Below are 22,965 nucleotides of genomic sequence, written 5' to 3' on the forward strand. Positions count from 1 at the left end.
TCAATGAGAAACATCAAGATCCTTACTAAGCGTACCTAACTATAAGATTACCCATTAATTGGGAAAGGCACTCCATGTAAAGCGCTGCCACACCATTATACTCACTGACTAAAAATCCAGATGAAGAGTTTGCCCCGTGACTCGGTTTTGGAAGTCAGATATACTTACAACCGTTCCAAGAAAACTGTATCACAGTCGGCTCAGCCGAACGAGAGATATTGGCGCACGAACAGGTCAAACTAAGAAACTCATTTTTTGGAGTCGGTAAAAAAATCGAGAAGGGCTGAAAATTATGGTGAATTCCAAAGGTGGTATTATCATCTCAATATAGAATTCTGTGTCGTGTGCCCGATGGTTGCATTCGCAATGCACCGAGCCATTAGATTTACAACGCGCCGACGAGGCGACCTACATACCTATTACATTATGTATCTGTGGGCCGTATACCAGAGATATGGTCTTATGCAACCTTCCTGCAGATTTATTGTTTTATAACTACGGAATACTTTTTGGTATGAGAGGAATTGCAGATGTTTTAAAAGGTACTTACATTTATATTGTTTTTGAGTCGATTGTCATCGCTGCGGTAGGCGGTAAAATTGATCGCATGTTGTATTGGACTCTTTGAAATTTACCACGTTTCCCACGACCACGGTCCGCGCGGTTGAGCGGTTTGCTTTGCCACTGCGCGTGTAATTCATTGTTAATAATTATAGGTACCTAAGTAAATTAAGTATTTCAGTATTCAATACAGGTAGGCTATTTATCGTGGAAATCTATAGGCATTGATTCGCGAGTGATGTTGTTCCGCCGAGTAAGTAATTGATATTTATAAAACTGTTGATGTACTCCGCTTGATAAGCACGGACACGAATTTTCAAGCCAATAGTCGATCAAAAGTTACTAAATATCATGTATAATTCATCAAAATTATGCTGTAAACCTAATAAAACATGCCACCGTCCCAAGTCACGTAAGTTTACACAAGAAACTACAAACTTGAAGTGTAAACCAACCCCAACGGTTCATTCATTCATTAATATTAAGAGCAATTAAATATACCGTCAGAGGTACAGCCACTGCGGGAAAGAGATGCCGCTCTATAATTTACATAGCTTCATCTCTTTTTAACATGGAGCATTCATAACTAAGTTGTCGTTCACGGAGTAAGGAGTAAGCGGAGATGCCATAAGGTAGGTTAGGCGCCTTCTTTTAGGTCATAACTTTTTAGCATAGTGCATTCATAACTAAGTTGGAATTGTACATGGAGAACAAAATTACCAGAGATGACATAATATATCCTAAGAAACTAGCGTGGCTAAAATGAGCCGCATTTTAACCACGTCCGTTCGGTGGATTAGCTACGCCCCATATTTCTCGATCCTTTTTTGGAACCCACCCATTTTTTAAAACCAAATCAATAAGTTAGCCAATATTTTACAGATGTGTCAAGGGACCCAAACACCTCGTTGCTTTATTAGTTATTAATTTTGGTCACGCCCTGTGTGTGACCCAGAAGAAGGCGCCTGACCTACCTGCCATCCTGACATCTCTGCTCATCTTTCCTTTCTCCGTGGTACCCACCGTCTTTAAGTGTTACCATTCAAGTAAGAATACGTATAAAATTGATTGATGTTCCAATAAAATAGTTTGGTTGCACCTCGCATAGTTTTGTGAGTAATAGGACCGGGGTGCCGCTAGTCACATATTCCTTTAGGCAACTATTCTGGAAAATTACGGAAATAATTTTGCAGGGTACACGAAGATTTGGTATTTGGTGTCTGGATAAATAAGTAGGTGGTAAGTTTAGAGGTTTGAAGTATTTAAGTTATTTTTGGGTTCATTTTTAGCACATTAAGGAAAAATGATGATCAATGCTTATGTTTTGTAGCACTAGTAACATAAATTAAAGAACAGATTCTGATGAAGCTTTGTATTAACAGCATATCAGTACAATACGTAAGCAACTATTAATTCGGATGCAGCATGTAAGTAGGTAGGTAGTTTCTTGAAGACGGGGCTTCAACGGCCATGTAATCGACGATCAATCTCCACAGTGCTCACAAAGATATGTCATGGTGTTAAACTCATTCAAAGAGCCGTAACTGATTACAACATCTTGCCCAGCGTGCCACTGATCATTGCTGACATACAATTTTGAAAACAAAGGTGCAAATAAGCAATCATAAATTGTGATTTGAAAATTACCGTTTTGCTGAAAATCATACAAAATCCCAAAAAAAACATATTTTTTACATTTTACCTGTATTTTTATTTTTCCATACAGGGGAAACATGGGGAACTTTGATATTTTATTTATAATTATATTTTAAACGATCTCACCAATTTTCAGCTTCTTGTGACTTATATACCTATCTTCAATGTCTAAATTGACTGGACATATAGCTGTTCCTCATTGGGTGAGTATATTAACAGTAATTTTAACTATTTCTCCGTACACATATAATGCTTTTTATTTACATTTTAGGTACCTAACCATACACAAACACACCCAAATGCACCCAACTTCAGCCAAAAGAAAACTTAGGCCTAAGTTATATTTGGATTGTACCCAAGTTTGCTTGGGGTGGATTAAAACTTACTGCAATTAGACCGGGTTACACTTAGTGCATGTTTCGTTCTGTTCCCACAGAATTCTGGCTAGAAACATTTTGTTGCGGTTTGCCTACAGTTGGGTTATTGGGAAAATATTCTGAGAATGAGTATGCTCACGGACAATACCTTATAACAATTATATGCATTTAGTATTATTACAAAATATTAACAAAAGTGACTTAAATGGCATTTGTTGTCCGTGCTTCTCTATAACATCTGGCTTTGACTAGTGGTTGGAAAAAATGTTGCTGTGCTTTTAATCCACAAATTAAAGTCATTCGCGCTTTGTGAACACAACGCATCAAATGCAGATTTGATTATTTGATAATTTAGTTTTAAAGGAATTATGTTGTAGAGTACTTTATATCACTAAATAGTATAAAATAAAAAATGGGTAAAAAAACTTTTAAGTTAAGCGGTTTTATATCTTATGAGCAATGAAAAATAAAAAATAAAAAAACAGGTACTTACCTATAAACCTACGTAGGTGGTCCCGGTCATATTAGACTAAAATAAAAACGTGGGGCCCATTCCGTAACTATTGCTGTAATACTTTCTTCTAGCTAGAGTTATAATAGGTGTGGATTGCATCGACTTACTATAATCATAACTGGAGATTTTGACAATCAATAATCAGCCGTAGCGGCTTCATCAGCGAACGCCGAGCTCACGATCTACCAAAGTATAAAGATATGCTTTGCCATAAGTAGGATTTCAGAGGGCCCCACGTTTTTATTTTAGTCTAATATGACCGGGACCACCTACGTAGGTTTATAGGTAAGTAACCCTTTTTTTATTTTTTATTTTTCAGTGCACATAAGATATAAAACCGTTTAACTTAAAAGTTTTTTTACCGATTTTTTATTATCTAGTTTTTAGTATTTAATGAAAATGCCTACCGAATATTCTTCATTCTATACATGGGTCAGCAGCGGTGAGGGAGTGCCAGACTCTTACTGACTAAAAACCGTTCTTTTTCGTCGTAGGCCTTTTATGTACCACGACCACGGTAACTCTTTAGGACAATCCCGCAGCCCAGGCAGGCCTTGGCCCTGTTGGGCCCCGTTGGGGTTGCTGACAGTATTCTACTTGAGTAGCCCTTTCATTTGATACCCATATTGAGGGGGTTGTGGAAAAATATGTAATCCGCCATTTTGTACCGGTGGCCATCTTAGATTTACAATGTTATTGATATTACTATATTGTATTGTCATCGGAATTAAAGATGTGTACCAAAGGACGATGGGCGTTTTGGTACCCTGTCCAACAGTGTTGATTCTAGTGTCATTGCGTAGGTCTTGGCAAGGCAAAAAATGTTTACTATGACGACTAGTCCCAAATCCTTGTCCATTTCGCGTGACATCGACTAATAGAATGTATAATGTTCATAAATCATCAACGTAGATGTAGTTCTTAAATCCAACTGTATTGAATAAAAACTGGTAAAGTAACAAAAAAACAGGAATTTGGCCTTCTTAAAATGTTTGCCTGCCCACTGCTTTAAAAAAAAAGACTGTGCAAACCTTTGCAGTTCAAGCAGAACTAGCTTATGTATTTGATGAAAGTCTTTCAGTATTTACTATCAATTAAGGTTAAAAAGTCAGGAGACGATGTTAACATAGTACATATTACGACTTAATCTTGCTCCTCAAGAGGTGCTGAGGTAATGATGAATTTCTTCTTAAAAAAAGATGAATAGGAATGTTTTGAACTTTTGTCAAATCAGATGACGATTATGTTTCCGTAGTATGACTCCATTGACTATTAAAACTTTTAGATTATAATAGAGTGTATCTCAAACAATGTAAGATGTCTATTAACTGAGTTTAAAATTATTACACTGACATATGCCTCTTAATGAATTTGCATATATGGATGACATACTTGTTTCTATGTCGATTCAATTTTTATCGTTACTCGGATCGGACAGCTAATTGAGGCAAGCCCCATAGTTTTTATTATTCTTCACGCAAATACCTTTTTAATGATATATCATACGTTACTGTTGGAGCGGGTACCAAATCTCATACAAAGTGCCCATTGTCCTTTCAGATCAATCTGACAACAGGAAGGCACTGAAATTTCAATTTCTAAATTTGACCCAAGAATGAATAAATAATAAAACAAACGGGGTGAGCTAAATAAAACCGTTTAAAAAACCGTTTAACAAAGTCGTTTTTTCTGACCCTATGTCCCTTTGTACGCTTAAATCTTCAAAACTACGCAACCGATTTCCATGCAAGTTTTTGAAATAGATAGAGTGATTAAAAAGGAAGGTTTATATGTATAATAACATACATTAAATAGTGGGAAAATACTGTTATCCCGTGCGAAGCCGGAGCGGGTCGCTAGTATTTTATATCATTAACTACTTACCTACCTAATATTCTTAGCAAGTCCTTTGACTGTACCGTACATCTACATCGTATATTCGTAGTTTCCTTGGTATTCAGTAAAGCTTCACAATTAGTGCAGACCGGGAGACTATGAGGGCGGGAGCGCTGGCAAGCGATATCCAACATAAAGGGGTTTCCATATTAAGGTGTGTAGGTTTGTAAGTTTTACAAAATGTACTTAAAAAGCTGAAGAGTTTGTTTGCTCAAATATGCCAATTTCAGGAAGGTCCAATTTGAAAATCAATCAGGAGGTCAGATAGGCAGTCGTTTGATGTAAAACTGGTACACAGCTGCATCTATCAAACTGGTTACCCACAACATCTTGGGAAAAGGCTAGGTAGATGATGATTTTTTTTGTTGCTCAAGTATTCTTGATAATTTACTACATATCCTTTGACTGTACTTCTTCATCGTATATTTGTAGTTGCCTTGGTATTCAGTAAAGCTTTACAATTAGTGCAGACCAGGAGACTATGAGGGCAGGAGCACTGGCAAGCGATATCCGACACAAAGGTGGCTCGGTATTCGTGCGTTTGTGGCCTAAAATACATGGCTTAACGCTGTAGAAGGAGTGAGGTATGAGCGAACAGCGTTTTGTAACATTTAGACTAGAAACAGTAGCTACATATATCTGTGAAAGGCTCACGTGTGCTATATACGCGCCCACAGCTACGCTGATGATTCGCGCGTGATTTTGTATGTGATTCGGTCTGGACGTACGGTCAGCGCTGACTGTCGGCCGAGTACTGTTTCCAGCCTAAGGAAGATAATCGTGGTGTGCCTATTGCGTTTTAAAAGTCTATTGGACTCTAGATTAAACGTATAAAGCTAATTGTGAATGTCAACCAACATTTCCATTACCATACGCCTCTGTACGTGTTAAGGGTCCTATCAAACTATAGGTCGACTAAAAGCTTGCTGTGTGCAGGACTAATTGTGTGTGTTTTTTCAGTGGTTTTTAGACCGTTATACTTCTCCTTCGGAATATTTTATAGATTTTAGTGGTAAGGCCTATTTGAATTAGAAAGTAACACTTAAATTTAAAAATAATACATTGTTTTGTTGAAATGTATACCTTCTATTTTTTTTTAAATTTTCTACGTATTATTACCAGAAACATGGACTTTACTAATTTGGTATTCAATGATTTAGGTAGATTCCTAAATGACCAAATTAATAAGATACTGTGCGAGATTGATTATTCAGAATATATAAACTAATTAATTATGTCTGCTACGTATTATTACTGTATAGCATACCCGTCTGTATGCTGGTGTGTTATATACCTGCTGTCGTCTTTAACTTGTACCACAATAAACGGCCCCGTATGCCACCATACCTCCACAAAGACATTCTGCGCTAGGGTTGAGAAGAAACTAGCTTTTAATTATGCAGCGACTAAACATACGGGCACAGAGAGTATATTATGCCATCCTGTAGTATATACAACGCTGAAATTTACTGAAACACCTGACTTAGTGCACCTTTTACAAGTATTACCTAAACTTAAACTATCATATTTTCCGTTGACAAATGTTTTGGTCAAAAGGCGATGACAGCTAAGTAGATATTATCCCAGCAGGGCCAAGGTTTACCGGGGCTGCGTGATTGTTCGAAAGAGTTACCGCGGCCCTGGTACATAAAAGGCCTACGACGGAACACGACGGTTTTTAGTCAGTAAGAGTCTGACACTCCCTCACCGCAGCTAACCCACAGCGGGAGGGGTCATTTGATGATTTTTGATGTCGTTAAAAAAAGCTAAGTTGACATGACTTGTTAATTTTATTTTATTTCTGGTGAAAAGTATGTTTGAACTGATTTGAATCCAGAATTTGAACTCCTGATTGATTTGATCCTGATTTGATAAATTCTTTCATTGTCACCCTATTTATTGAAGAAGGCTGTCAATTTTTTTAACCGGGTGCGCGGTGTAGTTTCTATAGGTCGCCTTTGAAACCGTTACTCGTGATATATTTTTATCAAATCTCAGTGTTTCCAGTTTTCTCCACCATTTGATCAAGTCGTAAAGTGATTAAACATATTTTGGACATGTCTGACACCACCCTTACACAGGTATTTTTGATAATTTAACTAAATGGAGTTTCTTACCCGTTCTTCTCCATAGGAAGCTACTTTTGGAATGGGGACTAGAATCAACCTTATTTATAATTTTTGACATTCATAAGTGCTTGTAAAGACCTATATGAAATAAATGATTTGACTTTAAATGTCACATAATTCGTTATTATTTATCCTCTAACTATTCCTAATCTGAAACTGTATTACCCCTGCGTGGTATAACAACATTTGCGCCAACTTTGTATGTCATTTGCATGCGTGAGCGCCGGGAATATCATTACTGGCCGACAAATAATTAGATTTCAAGGTGTTATTGACTAACCTAATGAATGGGGTTTCCATCATCATCTGCTAAGCTTTTTTCCCAACTATGTTGGCGTCGGCTTCCAGTCTAACTGGTTGCAGCTGAGTAAGGGTCAATTCCCACTGAAAGAGCAGCAGCCGGCAGTGGCCGTAAGAGCCCGGACAATGTAAGAGCGCGGCGCGGCCCGCCGCGCTCGCGCTCAAGCGAGAGAGTACATAAGAGGAGTACATAAGAGGAATACATAAGAGAGTTCATAAGAGGAGTAAATAAGAGAAGTACATAGGGGGAGTACATAAGAGAGTACATAAGAGTACATAAGGGGAGTACCAAGAGAGTACATAAAGAGGAGTGAATAAGAGAGTACATAAGAGAGTCAAAAGAGAGCACATAAGAGAGTACCAAGAGAGCACATAAGAGAGTACATAAGAGGAGTACATAAGAGAGTACATAAGAGGAGTACATAAGAGAGTACATAAGAGAGTATATAAGAGGAGTACATAAGAGAAGTAAGTACATAAGAGAGTACATAAGAGGAGTACATAAGAGAGTACCAAGAGAGTATATAAGAGGAGTACATAAGAGAAGTAAGTACATAAGAGGAGCACATAAGAGGAGTAAATAAGAGAAATACATAGGGGGAGTACATAAGAGAGTACATAAGAGTACATAAGGGGAGTACCAAGAGAGTACATAAAGAGGAGTGAATAAGAGAGTACATAAGGGAAGTAGATAAGAGAGTACATAAGAGGAGTACATAAGCGAGTACATAAGAGAATTACATAAGAGAGTACATAAGAGAGTATACACTGTGACTTTTTAGTCGTCTTACAAAGGTGGTCCACTCAATCTATCCGACATAAAATACCACTAGACAAGATTATTAATTTTATAGCCTTACTTAATTAAGATAATAGGCGCAAAGAAAAATACTGAACAAAAAAAATGTTAATCACAACATGAACAAAGTAAATGCGTATCAAACGGTAGAAAGTAGGTACCTTCCCAACGCGCCGCGCTCTATTGATACAAGATTCGGGCAGCGCTCACAACAGGGTGTTCTTATAATCTACGTCATGCATCATAACAATGAATTAATTTTTATTTTTAAATTATTCAAATCTCATAAATATTTTTTTTTTTTACGTTTACTTAGTCATTGGATACATGAAGTAGGCTGCCGTTGTTAGACGACTAAAAAGTCACGGTGTATAAGAGGAGTTCATAAGAGAGTACATAAGAGAGTACAGAAGAGGAGTACATAAGAGAAGTACATAAGAGAGTACATAAGAGAGTCAAAAGAGAGCACATAAGAGAGTACCAAGAGAGTACATAAGAGAGTATATAAGAGGAGTACATAAGAGAGTTCATAAGAGGGGTACATAAGAGATTTCATAAGAGTGCATAAGAGAGAGTACATAAGAGGAGTACATAAGGGGAGTACATAAGGGGAGTACATAAGGGGAGTTCATAAAGGAGTACAAAAGATGGCTTGTTAAATGTTATGTACTTTGTTTTTATGTTCTGTAATAATGTTCAAAACCAACATAAATTCAACATAACCTATTTTTGTGACAATATGATATGAAGTAGTAGTATACGAATGAAGTAAACTTGCATCTCGCTGCCGGCGCCGCGCATCGTATGATCGTACCTACAACCAACCTACAACCCTTTCGTTGAGGCCCGAAAGCGCGCCAATTTGTCTCCCTTCCCTTCCTCTTCCCTTTGAACATATTTTCATTTAAATTATAAACTGATGTATTAAATTGGTAACGAATACATGATTTTAATAACTGAACGAAATAAAATGTAACTACTGTATTGGTGACAAAATAACCAATAAAGAGGAGTCGCAGTCAGGGATCGATTAATCGATTTATATGGTGACAGATCTACCATTTGCAGCACCAAGCTATTATTTAAGTAATAAAACTATTATTATAAGAACGATGTTTATATTCATGTAATGCACTAAAATTTTATTGGTAATCCATCGCATATTTTACACATTATATTAACAATAATTTGGTAATTCATACCTGGGAACACTCTTTGTTTATCTGAGAACGAAAATATTTCGTGGCGATAGATCTATTTATTAGGTAATACAACTTGATGACAAATATAAATTTTGGTGACAAAAAATATAGTTCCCATATGATATAGCTTCTATACCCCATGGATGTCAGGCCGGTTTTTTTGGTACCATCAAAGGTTTTTCATAATGAACCCATTGGTAAACATTTCATTGCTGTCGATTCTGTTTTTATTTTTTAAATAAAAATCTCCTTGGGACCCTAATTTTACTGTGTTAAATATGTCGTAGGTAAATAACAGCTGCACAGGTCTGTACAGAAGCAATGCTTGGCATGGCCGGTCCGTTGATGAAAAAAATGGTGAGATGGCTACCCATCTCACCATTTTTTTACCTACATGTGTTTTAGACAGTAACATCAACAGGGTAGACAGAACTAGTTTTCGATACCAATTTTTAAATCTAGCTAGCTATTTTGAATTAGTTTCTTATAATGACACATAAGTAGATTGTTACCCCATAATCCATGGGCTTTACCTTATTGCTAACATTATTTTTGATGTTACCGAAGGAATTAATTCGTAGTATCGTAGGGTATAGGTACCTACTTGTTATTTATATAGTAGATTGTTTCGTTTTGTAGATTTACGGATAGCTGGAATGTTTTCACGATACAGAAACGCAGAACTACATGTTTATTAATACTATTCATTACTAAAAACCTTGTTTTTCTACACAAAGAAAATGCAATTTCAAAAACCTTTGTGCGAGAATTTGTTCTACACAATCACTATGCAATATGCTATGACGCAATCAGTCCGGATTCATTAGTCCAATCAACGTTAGCGCAGCGATGCGCGTCACCCAGCCAGCCAATCAGAGGAGTTATCGCTGTGACGTCACTGCAGACTTCATGCGATTTGAATTTAGAGAATTTCGTTAAAGATGGCGTGTGGGAATTGAGATTATTTGAGTTTGTAGGTTGAATATTATTATTTTATTGATTGAAATTATGTATTGTAGCTGGTTTTAGTGACTGCAATTTCTATAAAGGTATTATAATAATCTAGCTGTTTCATTCGCATCTCGGGGAACTTCTTTCCGTACCGGGATAAAATATAGTCTATGTATGTATGTACTCGGAAATAGTAGAGCGCCCCAAAAGTGATTTCCTAATTTTAAGTTAATAGTTTCGGAGCCTTTAAGGTACAAACTAACAAAAAAATACTTCCCCTTCATTATATTTGTCGAGATAGTGTAGGTACCGTACCAGAGTACAGTAAAAATAAATTGGTTCTATGAATTTATGATAGTTTATTTATAATGCTGTGATACTTAAATGTGGATGACAAGCAAGTAGCCTCCATATGATTTGATGGTTCTAACTTTTAACTTTAACTTTTCTATTACTTGTTACTTACGTACTTTTAAACCTGTGTTCTAAGGAAATCTTTGTGAAATTCAGGAAATGAATAAAAGTCGAGTCTGAGTAACTTATTCATATAATATATTTTTTATTTGAAAATTCTTGGTACAATGTACAATTTGGACTTATTCTCTGAGACTTACAAATTATAATTGTTACATTGTTAATATTTATTTTTAAGTTTACACAATACAGTTAGTACGCAAAACATAATGATAGATTGATTGTAAAGTATTATGATATCGGATATATTCGTACTACGCGCGCGGAGCACGAAGAATTGCGGACATTGACCTATTTCTCCTGTCTCTGTTACACCTGCGCGGTTATGTATATTGCACTCACATTCACAACATGCACGGACATTGTTTTGTGGGACGAAATTATTCGTACTCCGCGCATGTGGTGTTCTTAGCTTATTATCTACTTTGACAAATCTAGATGTTATCGTAACTGACTATGAGATTGCATGCTAGAATTTTTAATTTAATATGTAATGTCAAAGGAATTTTCGCTGTTATTTTTTTTACTTTTCTTTGAATGAAATTTTTAAATTACCAAAAATCCCTTTAAAGTGACAGAGATTGGGGTTTTTCTAAATTATTTTCAATTCAATTCACCTTTTTAAAAGCTAAAAAAGGTACGATGTAAGTTGTCCGAATCCTTTTAGAGTGAATCTAATGATAATGTCAACGCAGACAATAGGCTTAAGATAAAAGTATTAGGCAAGTACACTCGGCGACAAAAGTAAAAACCTCTCGTAAAAATGGCAGTACTTTATTGATATGAAGTATTTTTAATACATGAGCTTTCACAAAAAATAAAGCTGTCTAATATTTTTCTAATATAGGTAAATGAACTCGTTAAAATTACAATATAATAAGAAAGTAACATTGTAGATTTTATTAAGGGTAAAGTAGAAATAAAAATACTCCTTTTAAGCGTTTAGTTATTACGTCAATATTCATTTTAAAGTTCTTAAATATAAGGGAAGTTGCGTACTTAAACTAAAACATTACGTCTTAGAGAATTCGTGAGCCTTTGTAACTTAATTTACTATTGGGTTTTGATTTTGTTCATGTTATTCTTTGGTCATGATTTTACTTAAATTGTTGACTAAAAATAATTATTTGACCGTTTTTAGTTTTTGATTTTTAAATAACATTGGTAAATGAAAACCCACAAGTAAATAACACGACCAACTTTGGAACAATATTTGCATAGCTATGTAGTTTCAATTATATACAAATTGGATAATGCCACTAACAATTGACAATAAATTGTTTATCTAAACATAATTATATACTTCGTAATTCATAATACTGCACCGTGCTTTAATAAAAACGTATTTCACGCTTCGCCCTTCTAGGGTGAGCTGAAACACAGACAAACAACAAGAACTAGAAAACCCAGAATTGTTTTACCTATATCTGTGACCTTACTAAATAAGTAAATTATAATGAAACTATGAAATTCCACTAAAACCCAATCTACGAATGGGCTCAACATCTTTTAAACAATCGCATAAATATTTACATTTTTAAATGTATTTCAGCGAATCGTATTGCTTATAATTTTTTTCATCAGAAATAATTATTTTTCCTACATCATTATTTTAATATGTCCAATATACATACATTTTTATTTCTAAAAAACAAATCTATCTACGACATAGAAGAAAAAAATATATAAACAAAATTAAATAGCACTTTGTAACATGACTGTACGTTACATACACTCTTGTTTTTTCTTTTGGCAATTTTTGCTAAATATTTCTTTCCCTAATTTTTATTGATTAAATTATTAACTTTGTGCTTTATCATATTATAGGAGCAAGCGTAGCGTAGGGTGCTCAATAATAATAATATTCAATAATATATATTTACATTAATTGTATATAGTACAAAACATTTTTTCTAAATATTTTGTTTACTACTTACATAATCAATTCGAGGGCTATAACTTTGAAATAATTTACATTTTTATAAATATTCATTATGAACCATTTTGTTTGGTTAGCTGTGCTTCACGACTAAATCTATCGTGCTTACATATAGCTTTCTCTTTCACACCCGCTTGTAAACTATCTATCTGTTCTTAACTCTACTTTCAGATCTCCAAAGAGATTGCAATTTTTCTCAAATTTTAAATTCATAAATTCATTAGTTTCATATTTTTCAGAAACAGCACTAACAATGTTATATTTTTATTTTAATACTTGGCTGAAATTCTTGAAAATAATTCGCGAGGTACATTTTTTACGCACTGTTTGGAATTAAAACTTTTGCTATTTTAATTTAATACAGTAACAATTTTACTCATTTTGTATGTAGGTTTAAAAAGAAACAGCATTCCGTTACATCACTTCACAATCTGTCCTTACCCATTATTAAAAAGTTCATTCCGAATGTCACTGGAAAGCGTTCATTCAAATCTGAGTGACGGAGAATTCCATTCATTCGTTCGCAGTTCAATCTAGAAGACTTTTTGTTTTTTTTTTTTTTTTTCTTTATTTCTGAAAATGTTACTACCATCTTTTATACCTAGATAATTTAGAAATGAAACACTTTCAGACTGCATTTTAATATTTTTTCTCAAATACTTAGTTGTATTTAATTAAGTACTTTGACCGTATTTAAGAACTCCTCTGTTAAACAGCTGAATTGATTTTAGATGTAAAAAATCCGCCAAGAAAACGGACAAAAAAGCTATTATCATTGTAGAATAATATATTTATTTACCAATTTAATTTAATAACGTAAATGACAGGATTAGTGGGAAATTGCAAATGGCGGCCATTCCGCAATGAAACCCGTTTGAATTCGAAAAGCGCCTCGCTGGATGACAACATTTCACTTATTAATAATTCAGTAGTTTGAATCGAGCTCGTGAAATATTGCACTATCTGTAGTTGAATTCCGAATTATAATTATCTTAAACAATAGCGTTGATTTTGGTTGGAAATGGTGAAATTAGTGTTCCATCTACTTTAACTGTACGAGTTAGAGCAGTACGGAGCATAATGCAATTATTTCGAACTGTCAAATTAGTAATAGGATTAGTGTTGGTTTGCTTGTAATTTAACAGTGGAGTTATTTAATTTGTTGTTTACTCTAATTTTTTACCGACTCCAAAAAAGAGGTTGTCAGTTTACCACATACCTGTAGGTATGTGTGTATGCTTGTACATTTTGATCGTATTATCTCACGTTTGATCAAACGGTTTCTAGCATAGTATTAGAAGGTTTTAGGTATATTATAAATGTCGGTATTATTTCTTCTTTTTTAAATTCCTCCCCAAGACCGACAGGCATATTGAAAAAAAAAAAACGAACATGTCATTCCATTTTCGAATCCCCGTCACTCATATTCGCGCGCTATTTGAAACGAGAGCGTTCTAATTACGAACTCGTTGCGTTCCGTTCAATCGGAGCAAGTTTTGCAGCATTGCTCTCTATAGCGTTTGAGAGCGCACATGTTCATCGCTCTTACGTTCTCGCAGAACCGGGAACTGTCCCGACAGGTGCCATCTGTGGACAAAATAGTCATTAGTATAGTGTTATTGACACAGTAGCACTTATGCACGGGTAAATAATATAGCCCTTTTTAGGCAGAATGTTTTGTTTTTGAAAACAGATGCGGTCAAACAAAGTCGTTCGGACTTCTGGATAAATATATCTATGTGTTTTACCTTAAGGCATAATTAATCCTAACTATAGACGTAATATTTTATCTTATCGAACTAATAGAATGGTGGAAATAAACTATAAATAGTTATTTATATCAGAAGTTACTTAACATATCAAGTGGATAGATATCTTTAGAATGAAGAACGCTTTGTAACCGACTTCCCGAAAGGGAGGGGTTCTCAATTCGGATGCACATATGTATTTTTTAAAATAAAGTACCATTTTGTATAACGACGCCATACTGTTCATAGTTATTTGAGCTACGTAGCTTTTCCTTCACTGCAAGATTTAGCAGTAAAGGTTCCCCAAGAGTTCGCATAAAGGGAATTTCTGATTAGTCTGCTATGTATATTCTAGTAGGATCCAAAGATTAACACTGTTCATGAGATGAGTAACGTTTTAATCAAAAGGTTTATAGTAGAGGGAGATTTCGAGTTTCATTTATATTTATACAAGCTGTTTCTCGCGGTTCTGCGTACCGAGGGAACTACTTCACGCAACCGGATAAAAAATATGTCCTTTCTTAGGGTCTAGAATATCTGTGTGGTTTTCATTTAAATCGGTTCAGCAGGATTGACGTGAAAGTGAGACAGACATAAAGAAAGAATTGTTTTCGCATTAATAATAATGAAATAACGATTGGAATGACCATTCGATACTGAAAGATGGATCGAAACTGTCTTGGCCTTCAGTGAACTTGGCCAAAAAAGATCATTAAAGAATAAAAAAAAAACTGCTATGGGATATTTTCAATACTTCATACTCCATTTACAGCAAGATCACCTTATTATCTCCCAGCACCAAAAATCTTCAAAATTACCTTTATGAAGACACGCGTGCACCTGACAAGGTCTCGTGACTCCGGGGCGCTTGAGGCCCTCGCACGCGGTCGCCGCACTGCGCTCCTTGCGGCGTCTCGCGCCCGCCGCCCGCCATACGCAACGCAGCGCACGGTGCTGCCGGCCCACCGACGAGCATGCGCCTACGCACTGGGGAGGAATACAGGGTTAAGGTTGTAGACTGATGTCGAATCGGGTGTTTACGTAAGTGCTGGCGATCCTCAATTTTGGGGTGAGCACGGGAACTAGGTAAAGCAGGTTAAGCCGAGCTGAGGCGCGATTCTACCAATTTTACTTAAACGATATACCTACGATTCACATCCAACTGAGATCCATCCAGTTACGTATGTGGCATTCCGCTATTTTTTTCTTTTAAATAAGTAAACGTTTTTTAGTTTCTGTGATTCAATAATAAATCATATTGTCTGCAAATTATTTACGATTGAATATGATTGTAGAGCAAACTACTGTACAGACCAAATGGCAGACCAATCGCAAACCAATCGAATGTTATTGGAATACGATTGCTCTTATATTAGTAGCAGAATGCCCGCTAAGGTTAAAACTGCTACATATTGCGATTCAATTTCTATTCAATTTTGTCATTATTAAGGGTGCTTACATAAAGAAACAGGTTGCCGGTACAGACAAACCTGTACGGGTAGGTACCGATCAGTGCAGGTATAATATTTCAATACAATCCTATTGACTTACTTATAAAGAAACAGGTTGTTTACCTGTTTGTGTGTGAGTGAATAGGATTGTATTGAAATATTATACCTGCACTGATCGGTACCTACCCGTACAGGTTTGTCTGTACCGGAAACCTGTTTCTTTATGTAAGCACCCTAACTTAATTTCAATTTTTTTCTTAGCCGAATCGGGCCCCTGATGTCAAATCGGGTGTTTAGGTCCTTAAGTTCTCGCGATCCTCAGGTTCAGTGAGTACTGGAACTAGGTAAAGCAGGTTCAGCCGAGCTGGTAGTCATTAAACGCGAGGACACCTAACGTCGGCGTTATCACTGTGTGACACAGTCGTGATTTTTTAATGCGAGATGCAAGTAATTATGAATTGACGTCATTATGTCAAAGATAATATCCTGTCTATACAGAGAGTGGGTATTAGCTTTTATTACATCATTGACCATCATTTGCCTAAGCTTTCTCCACCTATGTTGAACATAGAGCGACTGCCTATTATACTTCTTCAACGCAGTTTCAGTAGATCCATCAAAGGACAAAAACTATCAACCAACTATTAATGTCCTCAGTATTTTACTAGAATTATTGGCCCCAACTACAAAAGCTTTGTGCTAGTTTTGAACGAATGAACAGAAAATTGAACGAACATCGATTGAAACACTGAAAGGCTTTATGGTTTTCATTTAGAACTTTACAATAGTGCAGCAAAAGCTTAGCAATGGCTTGTTAATTGTTCTTCGGTTACGAGAGAACTAGTTGTAGTAACTGCTTTACACAAATATGATTGAAATAGCCTCCACCAGCGGTTTCTCGCGCGTCCTTAAGGAACTACTTTGCACACTCGGATTAAAAGAAGCCTTCCTCAACTCGGTTATCAAAATCAGAAATATTTTTGAATCACTTTTCGAAAGTCAGAAATTTACAAAAGACAGCCCCCAAAACGCCCACCCTTCACCACTATCACTGAAAGGAACTTCAAATCGGTGTGAGAATAGCAACAAACAATTATAGCTGTATGATATGGCAAAGTATGTTAGGAGAAAATCAATAATGCGATAAGAAGGGATACCAAAAATCAGAATCGGAATATTTTGAAAGATAGGTACGAGTTTTTGACTATTTATTTGTTTTACGAGTGGCTGTGTTTCTATCTTAAATGCAAGTTTATTTTTATATACCTATGCTCTCGTAAGATTCCCGTTTTCTAAAAACTATTGCAGCTTTGAGTATAACTCATACACAAGGGAAATCCTAAACCAACAAAATTTAATATCGTTTCATAAAATGAGCGCATAAAATAGAGTTATAGCGAAATTTTATGCATTTAATAGTAGCACTTAAAGTATTGCGGATTAAAGTTTGATTTCTCTCATAAAAGGGATTTTTATGTGTCTTTTACAAACCGCCCTTAGTTCAATAAACGTATGCTTCTGAGTTTTCTATATGTCACTAATTTATACAAAATTGTTCGTCGATTAAACGAAGCGAGTTTAGAACCCGAAATTTTGTTGCTTGTTTACTACATATTTCCGACAATTTTAATCTTACGTAATAGCTATACCCCATAACTTTTCCCAAGGTTACTAGCTATCTTCAAACCATTTACTTTAGTAGTTAATCAAGCAAAAACATGTGGACAGTAAGGCACCAACTCTTTATTCCAACACTGGAAAATGACTTTCAATTTATACTTAACTAGCTGTTGCCCGCAACTTCGTCTGCGTGGGCAATATAGAATCGTCAAAAAGCATGAAATAAAATTAAATTATAAATTTTAAAAAACCCCCGACCCAAAAAAAGTACGCAATAATTATGACAAAAGGTTAAAAACGCTAAACCCTATAAAAAGCAAAAAATAACTTTTAACACTACGTAAACTAAATTTTGTCGTGTCGGGGGACCGCTCTAATTCATTACTTTAGATACGTGTTTTTTTTTAAAACGAATGTTGTAATTAGGTAGGTATCATTTGATTTATGTAAGTATTTATGAAGGTAAAAAGCGGTCCCCCGACTCGTCAAAATTTAGTTTACGTAGTGTTAAAAGTTATTTTTTGCTTTTTATAGGGTTTAGCGTTTTTAACCTTTTGTCATAATTATTGCGTACTTTTTTTGGGTCGGGGGTTTTTTAAAATTTATAATTTAATTTTATTTCATGCTTTTTAAAGGAGCTCCTTAATTTTTCCTTCTTTCATTTAATTTATTTTATCTTAAGATGGGGTCGCTATATGCGATCTCGGCCAAAGGAAGCTGTTTAACAATCCTCATGACAAACTGGCTCTGGGAGAATTGCACAGATTGAGAAACAATAAAGATTAACCTTTGGACATTCTAGATTTTCAGCAAAAATATAAATCGGTTTATCCGTTTCATTCCAGCATTCCAGGGTTTCATTCGCCACATCCCATTTCCAGCATCAGGTTCTCGTCAATCAGAAACATGAAGAGAACTCGTCAAGACAAATTCAACGAGCTCAAACTCGACGGGTTTACTAAAAGGCAGTTCAGGGTTACGTCTCCTACCTTCGTGCCCTAACAGCAGACCAGCTCAGTGGTTCCAAAAGACATTAGTGTTTCAAATTTCAGATCCCACATATACTTGCAAGTAAACTGAGCGTGTAACATTCCTATCACACCTATCAAACGAGCTGATGACCTTGAAGAACTGAACCGATTTCCACCAAACATAGCTAAGAACACTCCCGACTGACATACCTTTTAAACAAAAAAAACCGCATTACAATCGGATCATCCGTTTGGGAGCTACGATGCCACATACACACACACACACACACACACACACACACACACACACACACACACAGAGACACGTCAAACTTATAACACCCCGTCGTTTTTGCGTCGGGGGTTAAAAATACTACTTATCCCGTAGGTGCATTCTTTCACGTGACAGTATAATTATATAGGATTAGCACTTAGCAGTCGCATAGATTCAATGATCAAGGTTGTGTTGTGGATGTGACCATTTATCTAAACAAAAGAAGTAAAGTTTGTGACGTTGTGAATATCTCTGGATCTAGTCAGCCAATTTGGAAAATTATTACGTATAGTGCGTAAGTAATTTTCACAGGAAACAGCTATAATCTATGTCTATATGCTTTGAGTCTGACAAAGCTGTCATTTGTACATTTTCTGCAGCTGCTGTGACTAATCAGAAGCCAGAAAGTCTGTCAGTCTTACCATGGATAATGTCTTGTAATGTGACTGGATTGAAGAGATCAGATAGGTAGTCGCTCCAAGCAAAATATTGGTACTCGAACAGATTCGGCGACTGGAAGCCAACACCAACATAGTTGGGGAATAGCTGGATGGATGATGAAATGAGTCATCATCATCAGCAGGCGCATAGGGTAGGATAGTTTCACTTACTCACTATGGTAAGGCTGACCCCACATTAGGCGTGCGCGATCCTCGGGCGTGTGAGTAGCGCGGGCGTCGCGAGCGCGCTGCGTGAACATCGCGTTTTGCTGCCCTGCGGCATGTGTGAAGAGTGCAAGCGACGCGCTCGAGGCGAACACGCGGCGCTCGAGTTGCGTTCTTACCCCTTCGCCCGCTATCCCCGCCGCCCGCTAAACGCCTTAGCAGTTAAACGTCAAGGAGAGCGGCGCGTGCGCGCCGCGAGCGCGCTACAAATGCCGCAGGGCAGCAAAACGCGACGCTCACGCAACGCGCTCGCGACGCACGCGCGGCGCCCGCGCTACTCACACGCCCGAGGATCGCGCACGCCTAATGTGGTGGCCTAAGCCGGGACTCCACCGAAATGTTTGCATTAGTTCACGAATAGGCAAAATGTACGTATCTGAGAGAGTCCACTTCATGTGTTCGTACTTGAAACCTGCAGTTTTGCCAAGATTTTCAAAATGTACGCTCGCAATTTGTCATTTCTTGGTGGAGCCAGCAAATCAAAAGAAACATAAGTGTTGTATACTGTGCGTCACTACCGCACACTGGGAAAATTTCGCTCTTGCGGAGGACGTTTATATACCATATTTTGTGTCACACGTAAACAGGACGACAGTAAGTATCCACCGAAACACTTTCTGATCTGATGAACGAACAAATCAGACCCGACTTGGTCACCTGGGGCCAATCAGGGCTCTATGAAGCGATAATACGCTTTGGCTCCTACTGTTATTGTGGTTTCTGAAAATTTATTCACCTCATTCAACGATGAATGTAATTCTGATGGTACTATTAAGAACACTTGCTTAGCGCAGAAGCTGACGTTGGCAGGTCAACTCTTTTGACTTCTCGAATAGGTTACCATTGGTTTTTGTGCAATGCACACCTGCAATACATTCTGGATTAGGATAGGATATAGGTGGATAGGATTTGCAACAGAGAACAATTCTGTCTTTGTAATTGAATGATATCAAACGTAGTTTTATATAAAAGGTGTTTTTTTAGACTTGGCTCGGGTCTAACTGAGACTGTTCGTAATCGTGAACAGTGTATTAATTGCGATCGGAAGTTGAAAGTAAGCATGTCTCTGGTATGCGACGCGTATTTTGTACGTTTTCAGACGCGATAAGGCAGCTCCCATTACTTATCTGCACTTTGTATCTGGGCTGGTTTTTAAAGCTACAGAAGCCTACATTACCTCACGCTTAGCAGCGCTTGCGAGAGATAGATCCTGATTTCTTCTAGGATTAAGTTTTCATATTTTGCATCAGAAAAAATAATACTACTCACTCAAAGTAATTTGTTTAAGGCCACCACATTAGTGGAAGATAAGCAAAACTATGTTTATGAAAAAATCCTGATATGAACTCCATCTGTAACTTTAAATTATAATTAAGTGTTCCACTAAAGTCATCATTTTTGACATAATGTTCAAAAAATAATTTAGATGGCACCGTTTTAAATTTGGCTGAGATCTATTAATTTTCCTTTCATCAAGGTAATAATTATAGTTGGATTTTGATGTGGCACGGCAAACTGACAAACACTATTGAAATGTCTATCGAAAAATTACACTACGTGTTAAAATATGGTGAATTACGGAAAATACACAACTCCATCTATTGAAATAATAGTATATAAAGAATGTAAATGGTAATTCATTGTTATTTACCACCTCGCTTCTTGATGTTTTTTATTTACCACAGATGGAGCTACTTTAACATGTACTGTTTTGTCAAACAGATTGCGTGTCGTAATATTTTACATCTTGAATTCACTAAATTAATCATATCTTTTGATAGAGTGAACCGATTTCGATGAAACAAAGCCTAAGTAATACCCCAAGTTACGTAGAACTTTTGTATATAAGCATTGTCTGCATTAAATTCGTAGATTTTACGTGAATCCCGAACAAACAATCACTTTCTACAGATTTATTATATGTATAGATATTGTTTATCATAATACCTCTCTATACTTAATATTGTTAATGTTATACCTTGACTTCGATTTGAGTTGATCAGTTATACCTTAACCAGTTTTCTCACCTTACTCCAAGGACCAACAGCCCACGTGGCTCTGCAAGGGCTGGCGTCATTCCTGACCTTCTCCGGCCTAGTAGTGACGTCACACGACGTCTCCAGCAGCGTCGTGCCGTTTTCCGACACGCATTCCACGCGACGCCTGATGATGGCTGTTTTGGAGAAGAATGGGAGATTAGTTGCGGGTATTTGTACCTACTTAATTTGCGGATTGGCAGGTTGTGCTTAAACAACACACTTATTTTTAGAATGGATTTTTAGGTATCAAATAACCTCTGTTTATTCTGCTTTTGGAACGTATGAAAACGTGACGGTCTAACTGACTAAGCCTAGTTATTGATGTGCCTACTAATAGAAGTTATCTTAAGCAATCACAGCGACGGCAAACTGGTGGAACTCTTAAATTTTGCTGACATCAAAAAACATCTCGCGGCAGATGCGGTCTGCTCTTGTTCTAAATAGATGTCTTGGTGAAATGAGGCAAAAAGCGACTTTGTAAAAAGCAGCGTAGGTACAGTATATAGGGGAAAGGGAGTTAGGTGGATAACTATGAAAAATTTTTTGCAGTATACTAACCAGCTCCAGTGCTGAGACACTTGGGCGCAGACCAGGGCGCGGCCCGCCAGCCGGCGCAGCGCTGTCCCGTGCACTCCCGAAGCACGCTGGGCCCGGCAGCTCCCCGAGACAGACACTCCTCAGTCTCCACTGTTATGGTGCTGTTTTCTGTCTTGTGCTGAACAAAAAAGGTTCATTTTAAAACGTAAAGCACTGGTACTTAGCTACATCCTTTTAGACTGGAAGCCGACCCCAACATAGTTGAGAAAAAGGCTCGGAGGGTAAACACGTAAAGTGTCATCTCACTCATCTAGCTCATCAGTGACTTTTTTCTTTTAAATCCTCATGGATTAGGTGGTGTGCCAGACTTGCCGGCTAAAAACCTACCCGATAATTATAGATAAAGGTAAGTAAGATAAAGATAGGTAAATGAAGACGACTCTTCTACCTTTTGTCGAAAAGGTAAGAATTTGCTAAAAATGTCAATAACCTTTATGCTAACACAAAATTATCTGCCTAATTAAATATTATTACCATTTACTATTGTGTCCTATCTATCGCATTATGTTAAGATAAACCGGTAATGGTAGATTAGTGGTGTAAATAAATAAATATATTATTCAAAGTCATCTTGGCGATGTGAAAATTATCCGCACACCTCTAGTGGCGACATTTGCAAGCTGTCTAAGAACGACACTGACAGCCTTTTCTATACAATTTATGTCTCGATGAAAATTTACACATTTTTCATTTTTTATTTTGTCACAAATTGTATGGATATCTGTCAAAGTGTAGTTCTTAGACAGCTTCACAATTTTGACACTAGAGGCGCTAGTTAGAATCTTTGCATCGCCAATAATTT

At 36.6% G+C, this 22,965-nt stretch overlaps 1 protein-coding gene across 4 annotated transcripts in view; it reads right to left on the bottom strand.

Moving 5' to 3' along the window:
* Nucleotides 1-10,916: 10,916 nt before the first annotated feature.
* The window catches only part of LOC124642239 (protein madd-4-like), a 150,743-nt gene continuing 138,694 nt past the window's right edge, over nucleotides 10,917-22,965 (bottom strand). For all 4 annotated transcript variants that reach the window (XM_047180581.1, XM_047180583.1, XM_047180582.1 and 1 more), the window contains 4 exons: nucleotides 22,125-22,281; nucleotides 21,555-21,700; nucleotides 15,365-15,533; nucleotides 10,917-14,385 (listed from right to left, as the gene is read on the bottom strand). In XM_047180581.1, the coding sequence (XP_047036537.1) occupies nucleotides 14,279-14,385; nucleotides 15,365-15,533; nucleotides 21,555-21,700; nucleotides 22,125-22,281 (579 nt within the window). In that variant the 3' untranslated portion in view covers nucleotides 10,917-14,278. The remainder of the gene's footprint in view (nucleotides 14,386-15,364; nucleotides 15,534-21,554; nucleotides 21,701-22,124; nucleotides 22,282-22,965) is intronic.

The sequence above is a fragment of the Helicoverpa zea genome, chromosome 24 (assembly GCF_022581195.2).
Source record: "Helicoverpa zea isolate HzStark_Cry1AcR chromosome 24, ilHelZeax1.1, whole genome shotgun sequence".
Taxonomy (NCBI): Eukaryota; Metazoa; Arthropoda; class Insecta; order Lepidoptera; family Noctuidae; genus Helicoverpa; species Helicoverpa zea.